At 36.7% G+C, this 19448-nt stretch overlaps 2 protein-coding genes across 2 annotated transcripts in view; one reads left to right on the top strand and one right to left on the bottom strand.

Annotated features, from left to right (window-relative positions):
* myo18b (myosin XVIIIB) overlaps positions 1–13993 on the top strand; it is a 71648-nt gene extending 57655 nt beyond the window's left edge. The window contains exons 38-42 of the mRNA XM_089126166.1: positions 2963–3096; positions 5306–5347; positions 9666–9836; positions 12109–13040; positions 13879–13993. Coding sequence (XP_088982292.1) covers positions 2963–3096; positions 5306–5347; positions 9666–9836; positions 12109–13027 — 1266 coding nt within the window. The 3' untranslated portion in view covers positions 13028–13040; positions 13879–13993. The remainder of the gene's footprint in view (positions 1–2962; positions 3097–5305; positions 5348–9665; positions 9837–12108; positions 13041–13878) is intronic.
* Positions 13994–15219: 1226 nt separating this feature from the next.
* npm2b (nucleophosmin/nucleoplasmin, 2b) lies at positions 15220–17006 on the bottom strand. Its single transcript, XM_039677984.2, has 9 exons — positions 16848–17006; positions 16674–16756; positions 16467–16586; positions 15942–16035; positions 15745–15860; positions 15641–15666; positions 15534–15567; positions 15418–15463; positions 15220–15343 (listed from the first exon to the last, which is right to left on the bottom strand). Exons 1-8 carry the CDS (start codon positions 16987–16989, stop codon positions 15422–15424), a joined length of 657 nt encoding a protein of 218 aa, XP_039533918.2. The 5' UTR covers positions 16990–17006; the 3' UTR covers positions 15220–15343; positions 15418–15421.
* Positions 17007–19448: the final 2442 nt, after the last annotated feature.

Consider the following 19448-nt stretch of genomic DNA (forward strand, 5'->3'; position numbering starts at 1 on the left):
GATTTCTATAGAGCCTTCCAGGCGAAAACCCGGCTAAAACACACGTAAACAGGCCTTAATATGTAGCGAAAAAACACCCAATCTGGCAACACAAGACACCAGTGTCGCACCACGGCCGCCGTCGACAAAGCAGCGAGCGAGGAGGCGTCGTATGATCATTTAAATGGATTTTATGACGAGGTCGGTGAGGATGGGAAAAATCTTACATTTCTGTGCAAACTTTGTCCGTCGATTAAATAATTGTTGTCTGTGGTTGTATTTGGGCTGCGGCAATAATAAAAAAAAAAGAAGCTCACAACATATGGAAAAAAAACTATCAACTAGTTAATTTTTTGAAGTATGAACTATGAACTGAACTAGTTCATGTAAAAAGTGAACTTTCCTTACACTGAACATACCTTTCTGATGTAGCTGATGAAGTAACACGCAATTTTTCACTATATATATATATATATATATATATATATATATATATACAGTATATATATATAAGATTTTGTTTTTGAAAGCATTTCTTATGCTCACCAAGGTTGCACTTAATTGATCATAAATACAATAATAACAGTAATATTCTGAAATATTATTACAATATAGAACAACCATGTTATATTTAAATATATTGTAAAATGTAATTTATTCCTGTAATCAAAGCTGAATTTTCAGCATCATTTCTCCAGGCTTCAGTGTCACATGATCCTTCAGAAATCATTCTAATGCTGATTTTTGGCACAAGAAACATTTCTTATTATTTTCAATGTTGAAAGCAGCTGTAATATGAAAATTTTACAATTATCATTAATTAACAATAACACAAAATTATTTATCAATATTTTTCAAAGCATATTACATATTACATCTTACATATTACCGTGAAATGTTTTTAAGGTGCGTTGATGATCATAAAGTTCAAAAGAACAGTATTTATTTGAAATACAATCTAACATTATAACATTGTCACTTTTGATTAATTTAATGCTTCTTTGCTCAAGAAAATTGTAGAGTGTGTGTGTGTGTGTGTGTATATATACTGACCCCAAACCATTTAATGGTAGTGTGTATATCAGTCAATGCCAATAAATAAAAACAAATAAGGGACAACAACTGATATATCACTAAGAATAAAATCAAAAACAGTTTTGTAATATCATCTAAAAATGCTGCAATCATTTTTGATCTTTGAATTTGTCTTGAGAATGTACATTAAAATTGAACAGCTTTTGTGAAACAGTCCTCATAACTACAGTAATGTATTCATATCTACAGCCGCCGCTCGGTGCATTTTCCTCTTAGTGGCCGCCCACGAGCCTGACACGTTATTGCCCGGGAGAATACACCGAACTCTCCTGATAAACCTGTAAATTTTCAGCATATAACACAGAGGAGTCCTTGCGTCAGTACAGCACCTGCTGGCGTATGATGCGTTTTGACCTGCGTTCTGAGAGTCAAATTATGAATATTAGCTACAGTGTTACCGGTGCCTGGCGCACACACAAAGAGTGAAGTCGATGCGAAGACACGCGCGCACACACATGCTGAGGCTCTCCAGGTTATTGGTTATGGAAGGGAGGGGGCAACAGCGAAGGTGTGGTTGTCATGGAGATGAGAGGAGAGGAATGGGATTTGTTGTATCAATAACCTTGAGGAGACAATGGGAATTAATCATAGACAGACAGTGGCGGCTCGTCCAGGAGAGCATGAGACTGGGGAAGAGGAAAATGAATCGTGTAATCAGTCGCTCCACTGGCTCTCGAGCGCTCATTATCAAATTATTCTGTAAACAAGAGTCCGCGATCGATAGCGCAAGATTGTCCTTTAGCAAACAAGCACTTCAGAACTTAAAGAGAAAGGCTTGCCCAAAAAATAATTACTGTAAAAATAATAGTTATTAATAATAGTTAATAATAGTTATTAATAATAGTTAGTAGTGTATAAAATAAACACTGTAATATAATGATTTGATTTTTTTTTTCTCTGTATAAATTAAGGCCAGTACAAGAAGTATATTCAATGTAAAGTATTTTAAATGTAATATAAATGTACATTTAAAATTGAGAACTAAGGGAGAAATATACTTTTCATTTAATTTTATATTTATTAGTTGCCAAAAGTGATGTCTGGAAGAGATATTTATTTTTAATGTCGCAATTAAACCATCAAAATATGAGGAAAATATTTATTTATTTATTTATTTATTTTTAAACCACTGAACTTGGTTAGGGTGTTTTACAAACTTATTTGACAAAAAAGGCAAACTTCAGCTACAGGTTTTATCTATATGCAGAAAGCATGCATACATTGACCACAGCATAATCAGTTATTTATATTTTGTTGGTTTTCACTTATTTTTGCATGTGTTCATAATCTCTTTGAACGTCAGTCTGGCCCAAAATAATATCCGCACAATTTGGCATGTTTCATTGAGTTATCACAAATAAAACAATTGACTCCAAGAACGACTATGCAATATTCTTCCTAAATTTTCAATATGCAATTTTATTATATTCTGAGTGGCTCGTAAAATAAGGTACATTTTTTTTAAGCCAAATTTAATTTAATTACTGTAAATATTTCACCTGTATACTCTAATAAAATATTAATCCTGAAAAAATATTGATAAATATTTAAATATAAATATGAATGAATATTTTGACAATGCAGAGACATTTTTTTGGTTTTCATTTTAATTGTGTTGTTTTTGGTGTTAAAAATGTAAAAGGATAAAAACAACTCTGTAGGCCTCATATTAATAACCTCTTAGCCACATTTCTATGCTTCCTTAGGAAAATGTGAGCGGTGTACTAATAATGCCAGCCTTTGCGAGCAGTTAATTAATTGGGCATATTTTGAGATTAAACACCTGGATAATGATTTCTCTTGTCCTGATGCAAGGTCTTTAGTCCTCTGGAGATGCAGCGTGACCGTCACACGTTATCTGATTTTATCTTGTCTTATCTGTTTCCAGGAAATGCAAGTGGAAGAGCTTAGCGCAGTAAGACAGACCCTGCAAGCTGATCTAGAGACATCAATCCGCCGTATCGTTGATCTACAAGCTGCGCTGGAGGAGGTGGAGTCCAGCGATGAAAGTGATACTGAAAGGTATTGCTGGCGACGTGCGTCTGACCATTTCCTTTTTCATTTGCATTCCTCAGTCTAGCATAGCAAGGGGACGCTGTCTGCGTTTACATGGATTGTAATCGTCACGTTACTTGTAAAAGTCACGTTACCACGTCAATCGAAATAAATTGGCCAAATTCAGTTCAAATTTCATTCGGATTGTAAGAGGTGCTTTAACCTTCAAATGGTCTTCGTTTCCTGTTTACACTTCTGGGCTTCGGGGTCTATACGACCCCAACAATTGATTGAGAAATTATACAAAAAATATACATTTTTAATCATACAAATAATATATCATTTTTTTTTTTTTTCTTCTCATCTATTCGTTAATGCTGTGTTTTTGGAGATATAAAGTACTTTTGTATCCATATGCCACACAATTCCTCAACTACACCATTAGCTTGCATATGAAATATACTTTTTTTATGATACATTGCATTTATTCTCTAGTACTAAGCCTAAAAATTTTCAGATTTATGCTGTATTTTTTTTTTTTTTTTTTTTTTTGACACATGAAGAAAATATATTTTGTTTTTTTCCCATTTCCCATTCATTTCAATGTGGGGTCATATTGACCCCCGAAGACCAGAAATGTAATAAAAAATGTTTTATTAATAAAATGTAATAATTAAATAATCAGTTTTTTGCGTGTGTATAGATAGATAATATATGAAAAGTCACAAAATCTTACTCCACTGAGATGAAGTAAAAAGTCGACTGGGGTTGTATAGACCCCATGACCCGATTGAGGGTTAAACCTTTTCTAATCTGATCGAGAGGACATAAACACTTGATCGAATTGAAAACCGAAACTGGAAAATATTCCGCATGTGCAATGATGTGGAGATACCGTAATGGCGTATGTGGAATGAGCCGTTGTTGTTGAATATAGTGCCATAAATGAGTCGTGTCATTCTAAAATCCTCCTTCCACTCATCGTCTGCAACGTCCCACCGGTCCTTGCATCGGACGCCTTGTTTTTGGGTGCAGGAAGGGGCGTTTTTACTGCTTGATTAATGTAAGGAGGATGGCATTTCAACATTTCATGTGCTGGTCATCTAATAATTAGAGCCTGAAATAGATAAAAGAAAAACGTGCATGTCAAAAAATCAATTCCTATTTGAAGCTTGTGACAAACACACACACACTTCATTTAGCGTTCATGTGAACTCCACATACCGATTCATCATTCACTGATTGAAACAAAAGGTGTCCATGTAAATGTACTACTGTCTGAAACCCAGTTTGCATACTATACATACTATATAGTATTCAAGATTGTGATTGGTGTGTTCCAAATCATAGTGTGTTGAAAATAGTGTGCTAAAGTTGCCTGGATGGTGTACATGCTTTCTGTGCTATTGTTGCTCAACAGAAGAGTTTGGGACTATTTTAATTTATTCTATTTGTAATTCAGCCTAAATATATTTACATATAAAACATATTTATATTTACAACTTAAATGTATTTTTCAGTAAACCCAACTTTATGTTACAGTATGTATACACACAGTTTGTATATATTGTACACTGTTGTGTGTGTGTATATATATATGAAGAGTTCAGATGCAAAAGCCTCTAAAAGCCATTTGAAATTTTCTTCTTTAATGATGATTTTTATCAAGCTTGTATATTTAAGTTCAGTAATTTCACTTAAATGGCAATGATAATCACCTATTAATTGTTATTTAAGTGAAATTACTGAACTTAAATATACAAGTTTGATAAAATCATCATTAAAGAAGAAAATTTCAAATGGCATTTTGAGGCTTTTGCATCTGAACTCTTCATATATATATATATATATATATATATATATATATATATATAAACAGTGTATATATAAACGGTATATATTTAGCATACTGTTTTTTTTCCCCTTTGGATTTAAAGTTACTTGCTGTTACTTTTAATTGCTTTCATTCATTTTCATTTGAGCTGAAATGTTGAAATGTGAAGAGATTTTCCTCACACCCCAAAATCAAGGCTAATTTTAGCTACTATAAACGCTTTAATAATGCCTTCCTCCCTCGACACCCATAGTAAAATGCAGTCTGATGTATCAGAGTTCACAGACTTCTCTGCCAGACTTCCCTAAAAAATTCAATATGCTTGCTTTTGCTCGTACCTCCAACCAGTGGAGCTTTCCATGCCTCTGCTGTGCCTCTGACTGCGTCTCCCTCTTCACACAGTGTGCAGACGGCCGTGGAGTCCTTCTCTAGAAGGAAAGATCTGTAAGCACTCCATTCCCCATCCTGCTGTTGCTCTCTATCATGCATCCATGTTCATATGTGTTATGCATTTGGGAATGAGCTATCGGATGAATGCGGGTTTCAAACTAGGCTAATGGTATTGTATTGAACTGGACGATATAGGGGGGAAAAATGTGATTTCCTTTTAATTTATAGAATTTATCTGAAATTACTTAAAATTTTAGTGATTTTTAGTCATTGATATTTTAACATTAAAAAATGAATTCTGAACCTTTAATAAATATATTTTTATAATTGAAGTAACCCTCAGACCGTATTCACTTTATAGCCCTTAATCCTGTAATTGTGGACAAATGTGTGATCCTAATTTTTATTTATTATAAATTTTATATCGCTGTCTTCGATAAAGTTTTGTCTATCCATTTAGGGTGTTTTTTTTTTATTTTGGGGGTATTTTTGAATTTATTTACTTCAAAAAATACAATATTTTCTATGTAAATTATTTCAATGTAAATTAATTACTATGTAGTTTTATTTTTTCATTTTTTTAACTACTTAAAATATCATTCCAATAAGTTCTTAGAGCTAAAACCTAAATATGAAGTGACTTTGCCGTCACCTGGTGTCTTAGTGCTCTAAATTACAGTTTTTCCCATTCGTTTCTATGGGTGCCCATTTTTGACCCCAAATACAAGATTAAGGAGTTTTTTTTTCACCTTAACATTGTAGAATTGAGTCAAAAAAAAAAAATGTGTGTGTTCAGGAGGCAAACTTAGGAAAAGTAGCCAAGTCTTGTACCGCTCAGATCAAGGGAAGTATTTTTTAAAAAATAAATCAAAACTATTTTGCCCACATTTGTCCAGAATATGGTTTTAGGGTTAAAAAAATTTCAAATTGTATTTTTTTGTCATTTTATTTTGTTACAGTATACATTTTAATTGAATAAAAATGAAACAAAAAGTAGCAAATACAAATAGTGTTGAAATCTGAGATGCTCTTAAAATATTAATCTCAGCATTCTCATACTCACAAACGCTTGTGGGACTAGTTTAATGACACAGTCTGAAAGAAACTTAACAGCCTAATAAAAAGTGCATTAAAGTCATCAAGGATGTTGCTAAATTTTATATTGCCCAGAAAAATTATTGCAAATATATTCCCTATATTTTCCAGCTCTGGTTGCATAACACATTAATGTTTGCTGCAACATGAAATGTACGATTTCTTTATTGCATATTAAAGGGATACTCCACTTTTTTGAAAATAGGCTCATTTTATAACTCCTCCAGAGTTAAACAGTTGAGTTTTACCGTTTTCGAATCCATTCAGCTGATTTTTTTTTTGATATTTAGAAGAATATCAGTAACCAGACAGTTTCTGGTCTCATTGACTACCATAGTATATATTTTTTCCTACTATGGAAGTCAATGAGACTAGAAACTGTCTAGTTACTGATATTCTTCTAAATATCAGAAAATCGGCTGAATTGATTCAAAAACAGTACAACTTTTTAACTCTGAGGGAGTTGTAAAATTAGCCTATTTTTTAAAAAAGTAAGGCACGGCAACTCTTTGTGAACCATGGCTTAATGGTTTTGGCGGAGTCTTAACACATAACCATCCTTCTCTCTCAAAAATCTCATCCTTCTTCTCTCTTGACAAGCAAAAGTTGATGGATGGGCCAGGGTTGCGTTTGGCTGTTAATGTGGCTTGCTTACTTGCTCAATACTGTAAGTGTGTGTCTGTGTGAACTTGTGTAAAGTCACAGTTTCCTTTCACATGACATAAAGATGGTCGAGAGTCTCTGTTGAGCGGATGTGATCAGACACCTACTCGTTGAACACAAAACCGCCACATACCCACACTGACTTGACTTTGCTGTGTTAAATGCGAGATGCTTTCCTCTGTGCTAGAGAGTCCTTTTAAAGTTCACCAGCTGTGATATGCTTTGTCTTCTGAATAATGCATGTGCGTTAGCCGAGACCCCCCGCGTCTCTTCTCTTTCAATTGTCTGTGCGAGCGAAAAGGGGAAAAATGAACTGTGTTGCGGTTGCTTAAATCTTTGTATGAATGAGGTGAGGCCGATTACAAGAGCAGGGTAGGAGTGAACCCATTGCATAAACAAGCAAATTAACAATGTTTTTGTTACGTTGAATGTTTGAATAAAAGCTTCTGGAAGCTAGAATAAGTTTGATCGCAATATCGCTGTTGCAAAACGTGGTGGTCGCCATTTTAAGGAATTGGACACAACACGAAAGGGTTTCTAAAAGCTATTGATCCCACAATCCCGCAATTCATTGCAACAAACAAGTTGAGCAGAATGCTTATTATAAATATTTTATATTATTCAGTACCGAAAAGCACAGCTAAAAACAGAGACGTTGTCTATTATTTATCCCTTCCATGACCCCTTTTTTTAACTAAAGCTTAATTAACGTTTCCTTTTAATAGGTGACAGTTATTATGTATTAATACGGTAAAAAAAAGGTCCTGTATTCACCTATCATGTGTCGGGGGAGAACTAATCACTTATGAGGATTCATGTCTACACTCTTAAAGTTGTGCTCAAAAGTTTACACATCCCTGTGATATTTTACATAAAAGATGTTTAAAACAAAATATTGCTGCATTTATAAAAATGACGCCGTTCAAAAGTTTAAATACGCTTGATTCTTAATACTGTGTGTCGTTACCTGGATGATCCACGATGGATGTTCTTGAGCAGTTAAACTGCTCAAAGTTTAGTTTATCCTTCAGGTCCTGCAAATTCTTCAGTTTTCCATCATATTTGAACCCGTTCCCTTTCCATCTTCACACTGAGGACAATTGAGGGACTCAAACACAACTATTAAAAAAGGTTCAAACATTCATGGATACTCCAGAAGGAAACACGATGCATTAAAGGAGTGGTTCACTTTAAAAAAAAAAAAAAAAAAACTTTTGCTGATAATTTACTCACCCGCATGTCAACCAAGATGTCCATGTTTTTCTTTCTTCAGTCGAAAAGAAATTAAGGTTTTTGATGAAAACATTCCAGGATTTTTCTCCATATAATGGACTTTAGTGGGAACCAAACGGTTCAAGATCCAAATGAGAGTTTCAGTGCAGCTTCAAAGGGCTTTAAACGACACCAGACGATGAATAAGGGTCTCATCTAAGACCCTTCAAGTCATTTTGATGAACAAAGGCGAGCATTTGTGCTTATAAAACTTAAACTTTTTTTTATTTATTTTTTAAATGACAATCGTTTCGCTAGATAAGACCCTTATTCATTGTCTGGTGTCATTTAAGCCTATTGAAGCTGCACTGAAACTCTCATTTGGACCTTGAACCGTTTGGTTCCCATTGAAGTCCATTATATGGAGAAAATCCTGGAATGTTTTCATGAAAAACCTTAATTTCTTTTCGACTGAAGAAAGAAAGACATGGACATCTTGGATTACATGGGGGTGAGTAAATTATCAGCAAAAGTTTTTTTTTAAAAGTGAACTACTCCTTTAAGAGCCGGGGGGTGAAAACTTTTGAACAGGATGAAGATTTCCTTTTTTTTTTCTTTCATTTAGTACTCAAAGTATTCAAAAGCAACATAAAATGCTTACATGTTTCCCCAAAAGACAAATCAAGTACAATTTAGCTTGATCTTCAAATTCAAAAAGGAAAAATATTGGCATTGATGGTTCCATGAATAATCTTTAACACACATGTCACATGGATCCTTTCAGTTGCACAAAAGGTTCTTTATAATGAAAAATTGTTCTTCGGATTATTAAAATATTCTTCACATTTAGAAACAATGGGTCTTAACAATTGTTCACAGAAAGGTTCTTTGGCAAACCCAATATGGTTCTTCTATTGCATCGCTATGAAAACCCTCTTTTAGTGTAGGATGCTCCATTAGAAGGTAGCTGCCTGTTTAGGCAATAAGGCAGCTCACTAGCTCTTGGATCAAAGCTTATGTTTTGGGATCTCAGGCAAACAGCTTTAGTAAGTCTGTAAACAGGCTGTGGATCAGTGCGTTGTGCCCCTACGTGTCCTGATGATGACAGCGCTCTCAAGACTAATGAACTCACACTTCACTGAACACACATGGCCTGCTGGGTAGCAATGAGGATTTCAGAGCTATCACCCCCATGTGTGGCGTTACAGCACCCATCATGAGAGATCTCATCTCAAGCCATGTGCATGATCATATTAGATCGGATCATATTCTGTATGCAGGCTTATATTGATTCGATCGCTTGCGCTGTGAGAGCATGTTGCACAACTGTTGATCTTTCTGATGAAAGGCATTACATCATTTTTACACTGGAAAATTGAGTGACTTGGGGTTTGAATTTCAGCGACACCATGTCCAGTGTCGGATCCAGTGTGGGCACCGAAGACGTCGGTGAAGGGATCCGTCATTGGGCGGGTGTGCCGCGAGGGGGCCGAGGAGGTGGAACATCTCCTTACGCAGGAAGCAGTTCTGGACGTCAGTCTGTCACCGACACCATGAGCACCTACAGTTTCAGGTAACATGGCAACAAAAGCCAATCGGCACTAGTGTATCTAGCGATCAGGCCAGTTTGGGTAAATTGTCATTTTTTAGAAGACACAGTAGGAGCATATTAGTGATATCAAATGCCTCCAATTCTGTTTGAAACACAAAAGAAGATTATTTCAGTCATTATTTCTGTAAAATAAAAGTCGAATCTGACAAAAACCCAATAATACTTCCGGATTCAGTGATCTTGGTGCACTGCCACTTCCGTTGAATTCCCGATCTAACTGGCGAACTGATGACAGACTACACCAAGTTTATTTATAAGGCATCCCTGGTAAATTAGTCTGATTCACTAAAATGCTGGCTGCAAACAAACGTGCTACCTTGTTTTATTTTAAAGTTTTAATCCACTTCTTCCTTGTACTCAATTCAGTCGGGAATCCATGAAAACTTACGTAGGGTTGGCGTTGTTGGTTAGATTTACAAAGTGGAACAGAACGGAAGTGGACATGCACAAAGTTGACAAATCCCGGCCATGAAACCCGGAAGCGTGATAATACCCTATAGGATTATTTTTCCATTGGCCTTTGGATTATAGCAGAAAATAATCTCCAAGAAAAGTTTATGATTCAGAGACATTTTGTTCATCATAAAATTCTTCACAAATTATCAAAATGAATTTTGAAGCCTAAATACAATCGGTAGAAGTAAAAATCTACATTTAGACTATATAGTTTCCACCGCAGGAACTTTTCCCAGGAACTAAGGACTTTAGTTCGGTAGTGGTACTGTGTGTTTCGACGGCAGAAACCAAGGTCTTAATGAAGTTCCGGGAAAAAACTTCCCCCTCAGAAAGTCCTTGCTCATCAGGTAGTTACTTTTTCAAAGTTCAGGAAACTTTCGGGAGTGGGACATGGCCGCTGAACATGATGATTAGTTGAGTCCACGCAGGATTTTATTTCAACCACCATTTTTAAAACTTTGTTGCGGTGCCTGCTGTAAGAGTTGTTTGCTACTCTAATCAACATTAAAGTATAAAAATTAATAAAAAAAGACCAATGGATCAACCACAAGGTTCAGACATTATTAAGCTTTTATGTCGAATACAAAATCCACCAGGAACTGGAAAATCGCCCGCATACCTATCACCAGACTAATTTGCCTAATCTTTATGGTACTTTAGACCGCAATGGATACGCAGTCAGCAACAGGTCTGGGGGAAAAAATTCCTGGGACAAATTATTCCAGGTAATTTTGATGGAAACGCAGCTTTTGCTTATAAACGCAAGGCAGCAGATTAGTGAGTAGATGAGTATACCTGTTCACCATGATGAGATTTAATGTCGACGTTTAGCAACATTACCACCTTTTAAAGGCAACCATACGTCATTCATTCAAGATCCAACATGACATCATGACTTTTGAGTAAACATGCACGCCACTTTCAAGTCAAGTGGCGTGTTATCTATACGCATTTTGAGCTATCCGCGTGTATCCGCATCTATGTGTACGGCTACGCCGTTAAATGTCCGAGTGATTCCGCGTGTATGTACACGCCGTTAAATGTCCGAGCGAAACGAAGCAAAATGTAGATCAACATCTGGGGAGCGATATTTTTTTTCCTAGGATGGTAGGGGAACACTCATAAATGGTGTTAACCCCAGTGACGGGTAGGTTTAGGGACGGGATTGGGGTAGGTCATATATTTATATATACAGTAATGTACTGTTAAGTCAACGGCGTTCATAAACACGCTGAAAAGTGATTATGCGTGTTGATAGCACGCCAAAAATGGAAATACGAATTGGCGTGTCATGCAAACACCATTTCATGAGATCAGTCTGCAACATCGGCATAAAAGTTTAAGCACATAATGGTGCAAAAGTCTGCATTAAAAACATATGTGCAACTAAACGCTGCATTTCAGCTTCAAAAACTTTAAAATCTATTGTTTAGTTGCTCATTCTGATGGTCTTCGTGAACAAGGCCTTGTTTCCTAGCAGACTGTTACAGACTCTGGAAAATCTATACTTCTGACTTTGCAAAAGTGTTTCCAATTTTGTCTGCCTTAACGAACGAGTGTAGCCTATGACTGTAAAGATTGACATAAACGTCAATTAGTCATGTTTTTTCAGATACCACAAAACATCTCCTTTTGTGTTCCATGAAAGCAAAAAAAAAAACCAAATGTGTAAACCCTTACATATGAATTAACCTCATTTACACATGAGAGTAAGAAATAAAAAAGACGTAACCTTAGATCTATATGTATTGTTATTGTCTTTTATTTCACACGATAGATCTTGCACGCAAGACATGGATGACGAAGATGTCAAAGAAAGTTCTGGAGGTCTTGGCAGAGCGTCATCGTCCACGGCCCTATCTGAGCTTCTGGAGGGTCTGAGGAAGAAGCGCGCTGGGTGGGAAAAAGGATCCGAGGCAGGCGAGGGTAGCACAGCGTCCCTTCCCATCTATCAGACGACAGGGGCCTCCACCCTACGCCGCAGGGCCTCAGCGCTGTCGCTAGAAGCAGAGGAAGGTCTGGAGGACCTGCCTCGACCCGGCATACTGAAACCTCCTAGTCCCCACTTGCCCCGTGCCTTCAGCCTCCGCTCCCTATCCGAGGCAAGCCCAACGTCCTCCACCACCACGACCACCACAGGAAAGATGAACCGCTTCAGCTCCTGTGACTCCCTCGCCTCCGTGACCTCCACCTCAAGTTCCCGCCGCCACTTGTCCAACCTCGCCATCCCTGAGGAAGGGGAAGAGGAGCCCAGCTCAAAAGCCATGCCTCCTCTTGGCTCCTATCAACCAATCCGCCATCGTCTACTTGGTGGCTTGGTGGCCGAAACCGGAGAGTCGCATTTTGGAGCAGAACCCCTTGTGTTCCAGAATCGCAGGCTCATGGGAAATCAGGAGAGGGCCGGAGTTGATGCGGGGGACACCAGCTCAGACATTCTCCCAGCAATCCGACGAGCGCAGTCCACCAGCAGTCTGGCGTCTAGCGGCTCCAGAACAGGCCAGAGACGAGCCCTCAGCGTGCACTTTGGGGAGTTGCCACCGTCCAGAGCCTCACGTAGGGAGTCGGACTCGGACTCTTCAAGTTCTGGTGGATCTCAGAAGCGCCGCGGGCCTCAAGGAGAGAGGCTGGAAGCTGAGGGCAGCGAGGATGTCAACTCTGTGATGAAGAAGTACCTCAAAAAAGCAGAAGTCGACTAGAAGACTCAACAAGGTTAAGCTTAAAACTGCACTGGCCTGCTTTACATTTAAGGGGGTCATATGATGAGGAACCGAAATTCCCTTGATATTTTAAGGCAGTTTGTACTGAAACATACTTTAACTTTGAGAACTATTGTCAGTATTGTTAGAAACCTTGGATTCGTGTTAATGTTGCATGTCTGTCGGTTAACAAATGAGTCTAGAGGAATATTTAGAGGATATTACTGGGAGTCTTTTCTTTATTGCGAGAACTAAACATGGATTGTTGGGCCTGGATTGTTTTGTGATCCTATCACAATGTAATGCAGGCTATTGCTAATTTCATATGCAAAGTGTATGTTTACATGTATGAAAGACTTTAAAGGGATACTCCACTTTTTTTGGAAATAGGCTCATTTTACAACTCCCCCAGAGTTAAACAGTTGAGTTTTACCGTTTTCGAATCTATTGAGCCGATTTTTTGATATTTAGAAGAATTTCAGAAACCAGACAGTTTCTGGTCCCATTGACTTCCATAGTATTTTTTTTTTCCTACTATGGAAGTCAATGAGACCAGAAACTGTCTGGTTACTGATATTCTTCTAAATATCAGATAATCGGCTGAATGGATTCGAAAACGATAAAGCTCAACTGTTTAACTCTGGGGGAGTTGTAAAATGAGCCTATTTCCAAAAAAAAGTGGAGTATCCCTTTAAGGCACAGCTGCAAAAAACATTGTTTGAGTGGAAAATAATTTTTTTGGCATTATAAAAAGAGTGTGTGACCCCTTTAAATGACAGCTTAAAAATAAGTATAATTAATCATGAAAGGAGTTGAATCATTTAGTCACTATTTTTTTTCTCTCCTAACAGGATAGATTGTGTGAAGAATCACCCCTGTCCAGAATGCATTTAACTGGAAGCACAAATACACTGAGGATTTATTTTGAGCACTGTTTGTACACATAAATAAAGATGTTAAAGCGAACATATTTAATTCCTAAAATTCTCCCTGTAAACATGCCCTTTATGTGAGCCATGCTGATACCCGTGAGGGCTTCAGGTCAGGTAAATGAATCTTGACCAGCGAGCGCTGTCTTTCTCTCTCAGCAGTCAGTGCAAATTTGTTGAACTCCAACAGATGTAAATAAAAACGTCAAGCGGAATCATTGGTATTTGCTCCTGACCTTTCAAAGGAGAGCAGCATCACATTCACAGAGGAAAACAGCTGAAATTGAGCAGTTTTACAAAGCAGACAATGTCCAAAATAATTGAGACTGGCCTTTTTTCTCCAATTGAATCATTAACTTATTTGCCTAGGAAGGAATGGGTGGGAAGAAGATAGTTTAGAGGAGGTTTTCGAAGCCAATAAACACACCTGTGCTCTAGAAATCCACCAAGTTGCTTGGATAGAGAAAAATGCATCATATGTTAATAATTACCATAATCTAAACTCTTTGATACCAAGGTTACAGTTAGGCAATAACAACAAAAGTAAATGTGGCCAATTTGGTAGGGGTTTAAATGCTTATTTTGGGAGGGGATGCTTATTTTAATTAGAGTCATAGTTAGAACTAAAGTCATTTGTCATGGCAATGAAGGTTTTTTTCCACATTTAGTAGATACTTTTATCCAAAGGAAGTTGAGGAACATCTCAGAGCCACCAATATCCATTGCATACGACAGAGAAATAAAGTTTTTGCAGCAAGTACAGTAATTTGGTTACAGCAATTTTCATGCTAAAAATAATGTTTGCCATGCATACTGTATGTTTTGTGGCATGAGTATTTTAATGTTTACAGACTGACCCAATTTTCTTCTATTGCCCAGATTTTTACTAAAATCTCTTAATTGGAGATTCGGTTGCATTAAAGGGATACTCCACTTTTTTTTTGGAAATAGGTTCATTTTACCACTCCCCCAGAGTTAAACAGTTGGGTTGTACCGTTTTCGAATATATTAAGCCGATTTTCTGATATTTAGAAGAATCAGTAACCAGACAGTTTCTGGTCTCATTGACTTCCATAGTAGATTTTTTTCCTACTATGGAAGTCAATGAGACCAGAAACTGTCCGGTTACTGATATTCTTCTAAATATCAGAAAATCGGCTGACTGGATTCAAAAACGGTAAAACTCAACTGTTTAACTCTTGGGGAGTGGTAAAATTTCCAATCCCTTTAACAGCTGCAGACAGATTTACACCAACCCAGTCATACTTTTGTCAACAGTTTTATTGATATGAAGAATAACTACATTGGGACCATGGTGAGAAATTTGAGCTCCCAACTCAAATGTCCAGCAGCGGCTTTCTGGGAACGCAGAACTTCCCATCCACATCTGCAATAAGAGAACATGATCAATGCCTGAGTCACTGCATGATCTAACTAGTACAGTCATCTGCAGGTCCTTGCCTCGTCACACCTTCGCAGATTGTGGCTTCCGCCCCCTTCCTTTACCCTGAAGGAAACAAAAATTAATGTTATACACTCGCACTTCAGATAAAAGACAACATAAGAAAAAAGGGCACCTTTTTAGGTGGGTTGTCACCATCGGAGGCTTCCCTGCATTTAGGAAACATTTGATTAGTTTGTTTTGCAGAAAACAAAATGAACTCAAATGTCAGATTTAACTTACTCCTCTTCCTTTTCTGGCTTCTTTCTCTTTAAAAATAAAAGGGCGCAGTGAGAATCGGCATAATTTAATTTCATTCATTTGTGAGCTATGAGACGATGCCTTACTTTGCCAGCACCATTTTTTGAGACTTTCTTAACCGGCGATTCTTCAATATCTTCCTCTTCTTCCTCCTCCTCCTCCACCATCTCTTCGTCCAGCTCTTCATCAGAATACTCCTCCACTGGAGGAGATTGATATAGGACTTAAAATGGTAGTTTAACTAAAGAAAGTAGCAGTTAAAAGAGCTGAAGTGGCCACTCACGGGCCACATGTTCTGCTCCGACATACACCGGCCCAGAGCCATGCTTCAGGCGAAAGGTCACAGGTGGATGAAGTTCCAAGCCAGACAGGTTGACCTTATGAAGAATGAAATCTCATGAGGAACACTGACTTACGGAAGTAACATGTGAGGGTAATGTATACACATGTTCAAAATAAGCTTTAAAGGGTGAAGAGATTTAATTTAGCTTTTATTCACATCTAAACATAAGCTCAACCGAACCTGCTTGACGCACGTGAACAAACCTCATTGGTTCTTGCAGAAGCTCAAACGTGCTGTGTGACAACTTCAAGAATGATCCTCATTTGTTCTCCAATCAAGTGTAAATGTAAGCTCAAGCATGTTCCACAACTAATGTGAGTTGATGAATGTTTATGTGAACAAAGCCTAAATTCAATGTGTTCATCATATAAAGTGACCGAGTCTCTTTTGAAAAATAAGAAGACTATACTCCTGTCTGTGTAATGTATTCGTATTATGCCATATGCAAATAAAATATTAGCTTACCGTAGGCATGGATTTAGCATGTAGTGTTGCGATGGGAACAGCTTTCGCGCCGTTGTTGGCCTCACCAGTGACCAACTCGACAATATTAAACTCATCTTTGGCGGTGTGACCCAAACACATCTTCAGAGTAAATATTAACGAGTTAACGAGCTACCATTACAGATAAGACGTCAAGTTTACTTCGACCATAACGTTAACTGAACCAACCGTTCTCAGTGCCAGCTGGTGTTGATGGATCGTATCATCCGTCTTAAACGACTCTTCTTTATTAGATTCATTGAGTTCACAACCTAAAACAAAGTATCGTAGATCGATTAACCTTCCAATGTTAGTAAGTTTGATATGTTTTACTTCAAGAGTAGCCTATTCGTAAAATCTTACCCCAAAGCGTGGATAAAGGTTTCTCGGGTTTGCTCATTTTGACACAAAAAGCTAAAACGCAGTAAACGTGTATTAGTTTAATGTTAAGTGATGTAATGCGTTTTATATCCTCAACAGAAATAATCTGCTTATAAGACAGCATAAAAAGAGAAAGAGTGTATTTACGCCTTGTGAACGTTTAAAGAGGAAGTTAATTGTTCATCAGGTGACAGTAATTAATTCTGGATCACTGCCTAATTATGATCCGACCTGCTGAAAAATCACTTCTTTAGGATCATGTTTTAATCGAATATAATTAAGCTGACTCATAAAAATGCATTTTAAATCTGTTGTCTGTTATATCACAAGCATCCTACATAATCCCAAAATGTTTATTTTCAATAGTGGTTTAGTATTAGCTAGTATAAACCTAATGTGAAACCAAACGACACATTGTATGATTTTTGATTTGAAGAAACGGGGTACATTCATTGAAAAACAAAAATAATGTGCACTGAAAAATAATTTATAATACAATATATTTAAAAAAATTATTTTTTTAATTTCATGGTGGCTATATATCCAATAGTAGCCTACATTTTAATACAGATATGTTGTCCAATTTTAAAGTCAGTGTCAAATAAATAGCAGGATTCTAACTTATCCACTAGTGGGGAATATATATATATATTTAGGGCTGTGCAAAAATTAATTGCGATTAATCGCATCCAAAATAAAAGTCTGTGTTTACATAATATATTTGTGTGTGCTGTATATAATTATTTTGTATATATAAATACCTATGCATGCATGTATATATTTAAGAATTATTTGCGCTTAAATTCTGTATATATATATAAATGCATAATCTATATTATATAAATATAAATATTTTACATATGAATAACACATTTTCTGAAATATATACATGCATGTGTGTGTATTTATATATACAAAATAATTATATACAGCACACACAAATATATTATGTAAACACAGACTTTTATTTTGGATGCGATTAATCGCAATTAAGGCCTGAAATTAACACCCGACCACCTGCCAAATGCGGGTGAATTTTCCTATTGGCGGGTAACACTGTCAATCTACCTGCCACATTGGCAGGTAGCCAATGAGAATTGAGTGATTCATTAGGATTTTTACATTTCAACTAAGTCCGCCATTGCGTTTGACTTTAGCTAAAATGTGGCGGCACATTACTGAGGTAAAGAAGCCAGCTGAAACAAACAACCAACAAAAAGATGAGGATGAGAAAAAGAAAAGTAAAAGAAGACATTTCAATACAAAGTGGATAATTGGCGGCAATGGCAAGGTTCGTGAGCGGCTGATTTATGACCGCGACTGTTGTTTCGGAACATTCATGCGATCAGAAGAAGACGATCGAGGCCCTTTTCCGACTACGTTTGGATGTGCGAGTATTAAACTGTTGGTGAGATGGGATGAGATAATGTAACGCTGACGTAGCCTACAGTACAATGACAGTTGCACAGATGTGTGTGCATGTGCAACTGTGCATGTTGGGAGTTGGGAACCAGTGAGAAAATATCCGGTACCTTTACCAATAATAACAATATTAATTTAGTTCATAGTTAACGGTTCCTGAACGCTATAACTAAAAGCTGTCAGGATCTGTCTACGTGACTAAATCAGCCATCAACCCAGCCGCGTGTGATTTGTTTACATACGAGCTGCGGTAGGTCTATCTGTTGAGTATATACTATATAGCCTATACTATATACTGTATATGTTGTGTGAGTGACAAAATCAATGAATAAAAAGATTTTTAAAAATGTATGTTCTTAGAGATATTATTATTACTTGACCGCACTTAAATGTGTATTCTTACAAGTGAAAGAACAATGTTGTGAAATTCCCGTTTTTTTTCACCTTTATATAAACGTGAAAAAAAAAAAAACCCAAAAAAGAAATTTCACAATATTGTTCTTTTTTACCATTTTTTGGCTGAGGCAAAATATGAGGCAAAAAAAAAAGTGGCTGGTAAAAAGTCTCTGTGGCAGTTGAATTTTTAAATCCACCTGCCACAGTGGCCGGTGGCCGAAAAAGTTAATTTCAGGCCCTGTAAATATATATATATATATATATATATATATATATATGAAGAGTTCAGATGCAAAAGCCTCTAAGTGCCATTTGAAATTTTCTTCTAAAATGACCATTTTTATCAAGCTTGTATATTTAAGTTCAGTAATTGCACTTAAATGACAATTAATAGGTAATCTTCATTGCCATTTAAGTAAAATTACTGAACTTAAATATACAAGCTTGATAAAAATGATCATTTTATAAGAAAATTTCAAATGGCACTTAGAGGCTTTTGCATCTGAACTCTTCATATATATATATATATATATATATTATTACTTGTATTTTGATAAAAAAAACTTGTGTATTTCAGTTTATTTAACTTATATTTGCCATGGCTGTTTATGCATCTCAGAACCCCCTCAGTTCCATATGTGGCTCTCATTCTAGACTTGTGTGATCTATTATTAACAGACCCCCGTGTTCAGCCTGTGGATTACTGAATGGAGAAACATGGGCTGTGAGTTTGACCGCCACTCCCCTGGGTTCCACCGCCGGCCC

Source organism: Pimephales promelas, chromosome 23 (assembly GCF_988280905.1).
Source record: "Pimephales promelas chromosome 23, fPimPro1.hap1.1, whole genome shotgun sequence".
Classification (NCBI taxonomy): Eukaryota; Metazoa; Chordata; class Actinopteri; order Cypriniformes; family Leuciscidae; genus Pimephales; species Pimephales promelas.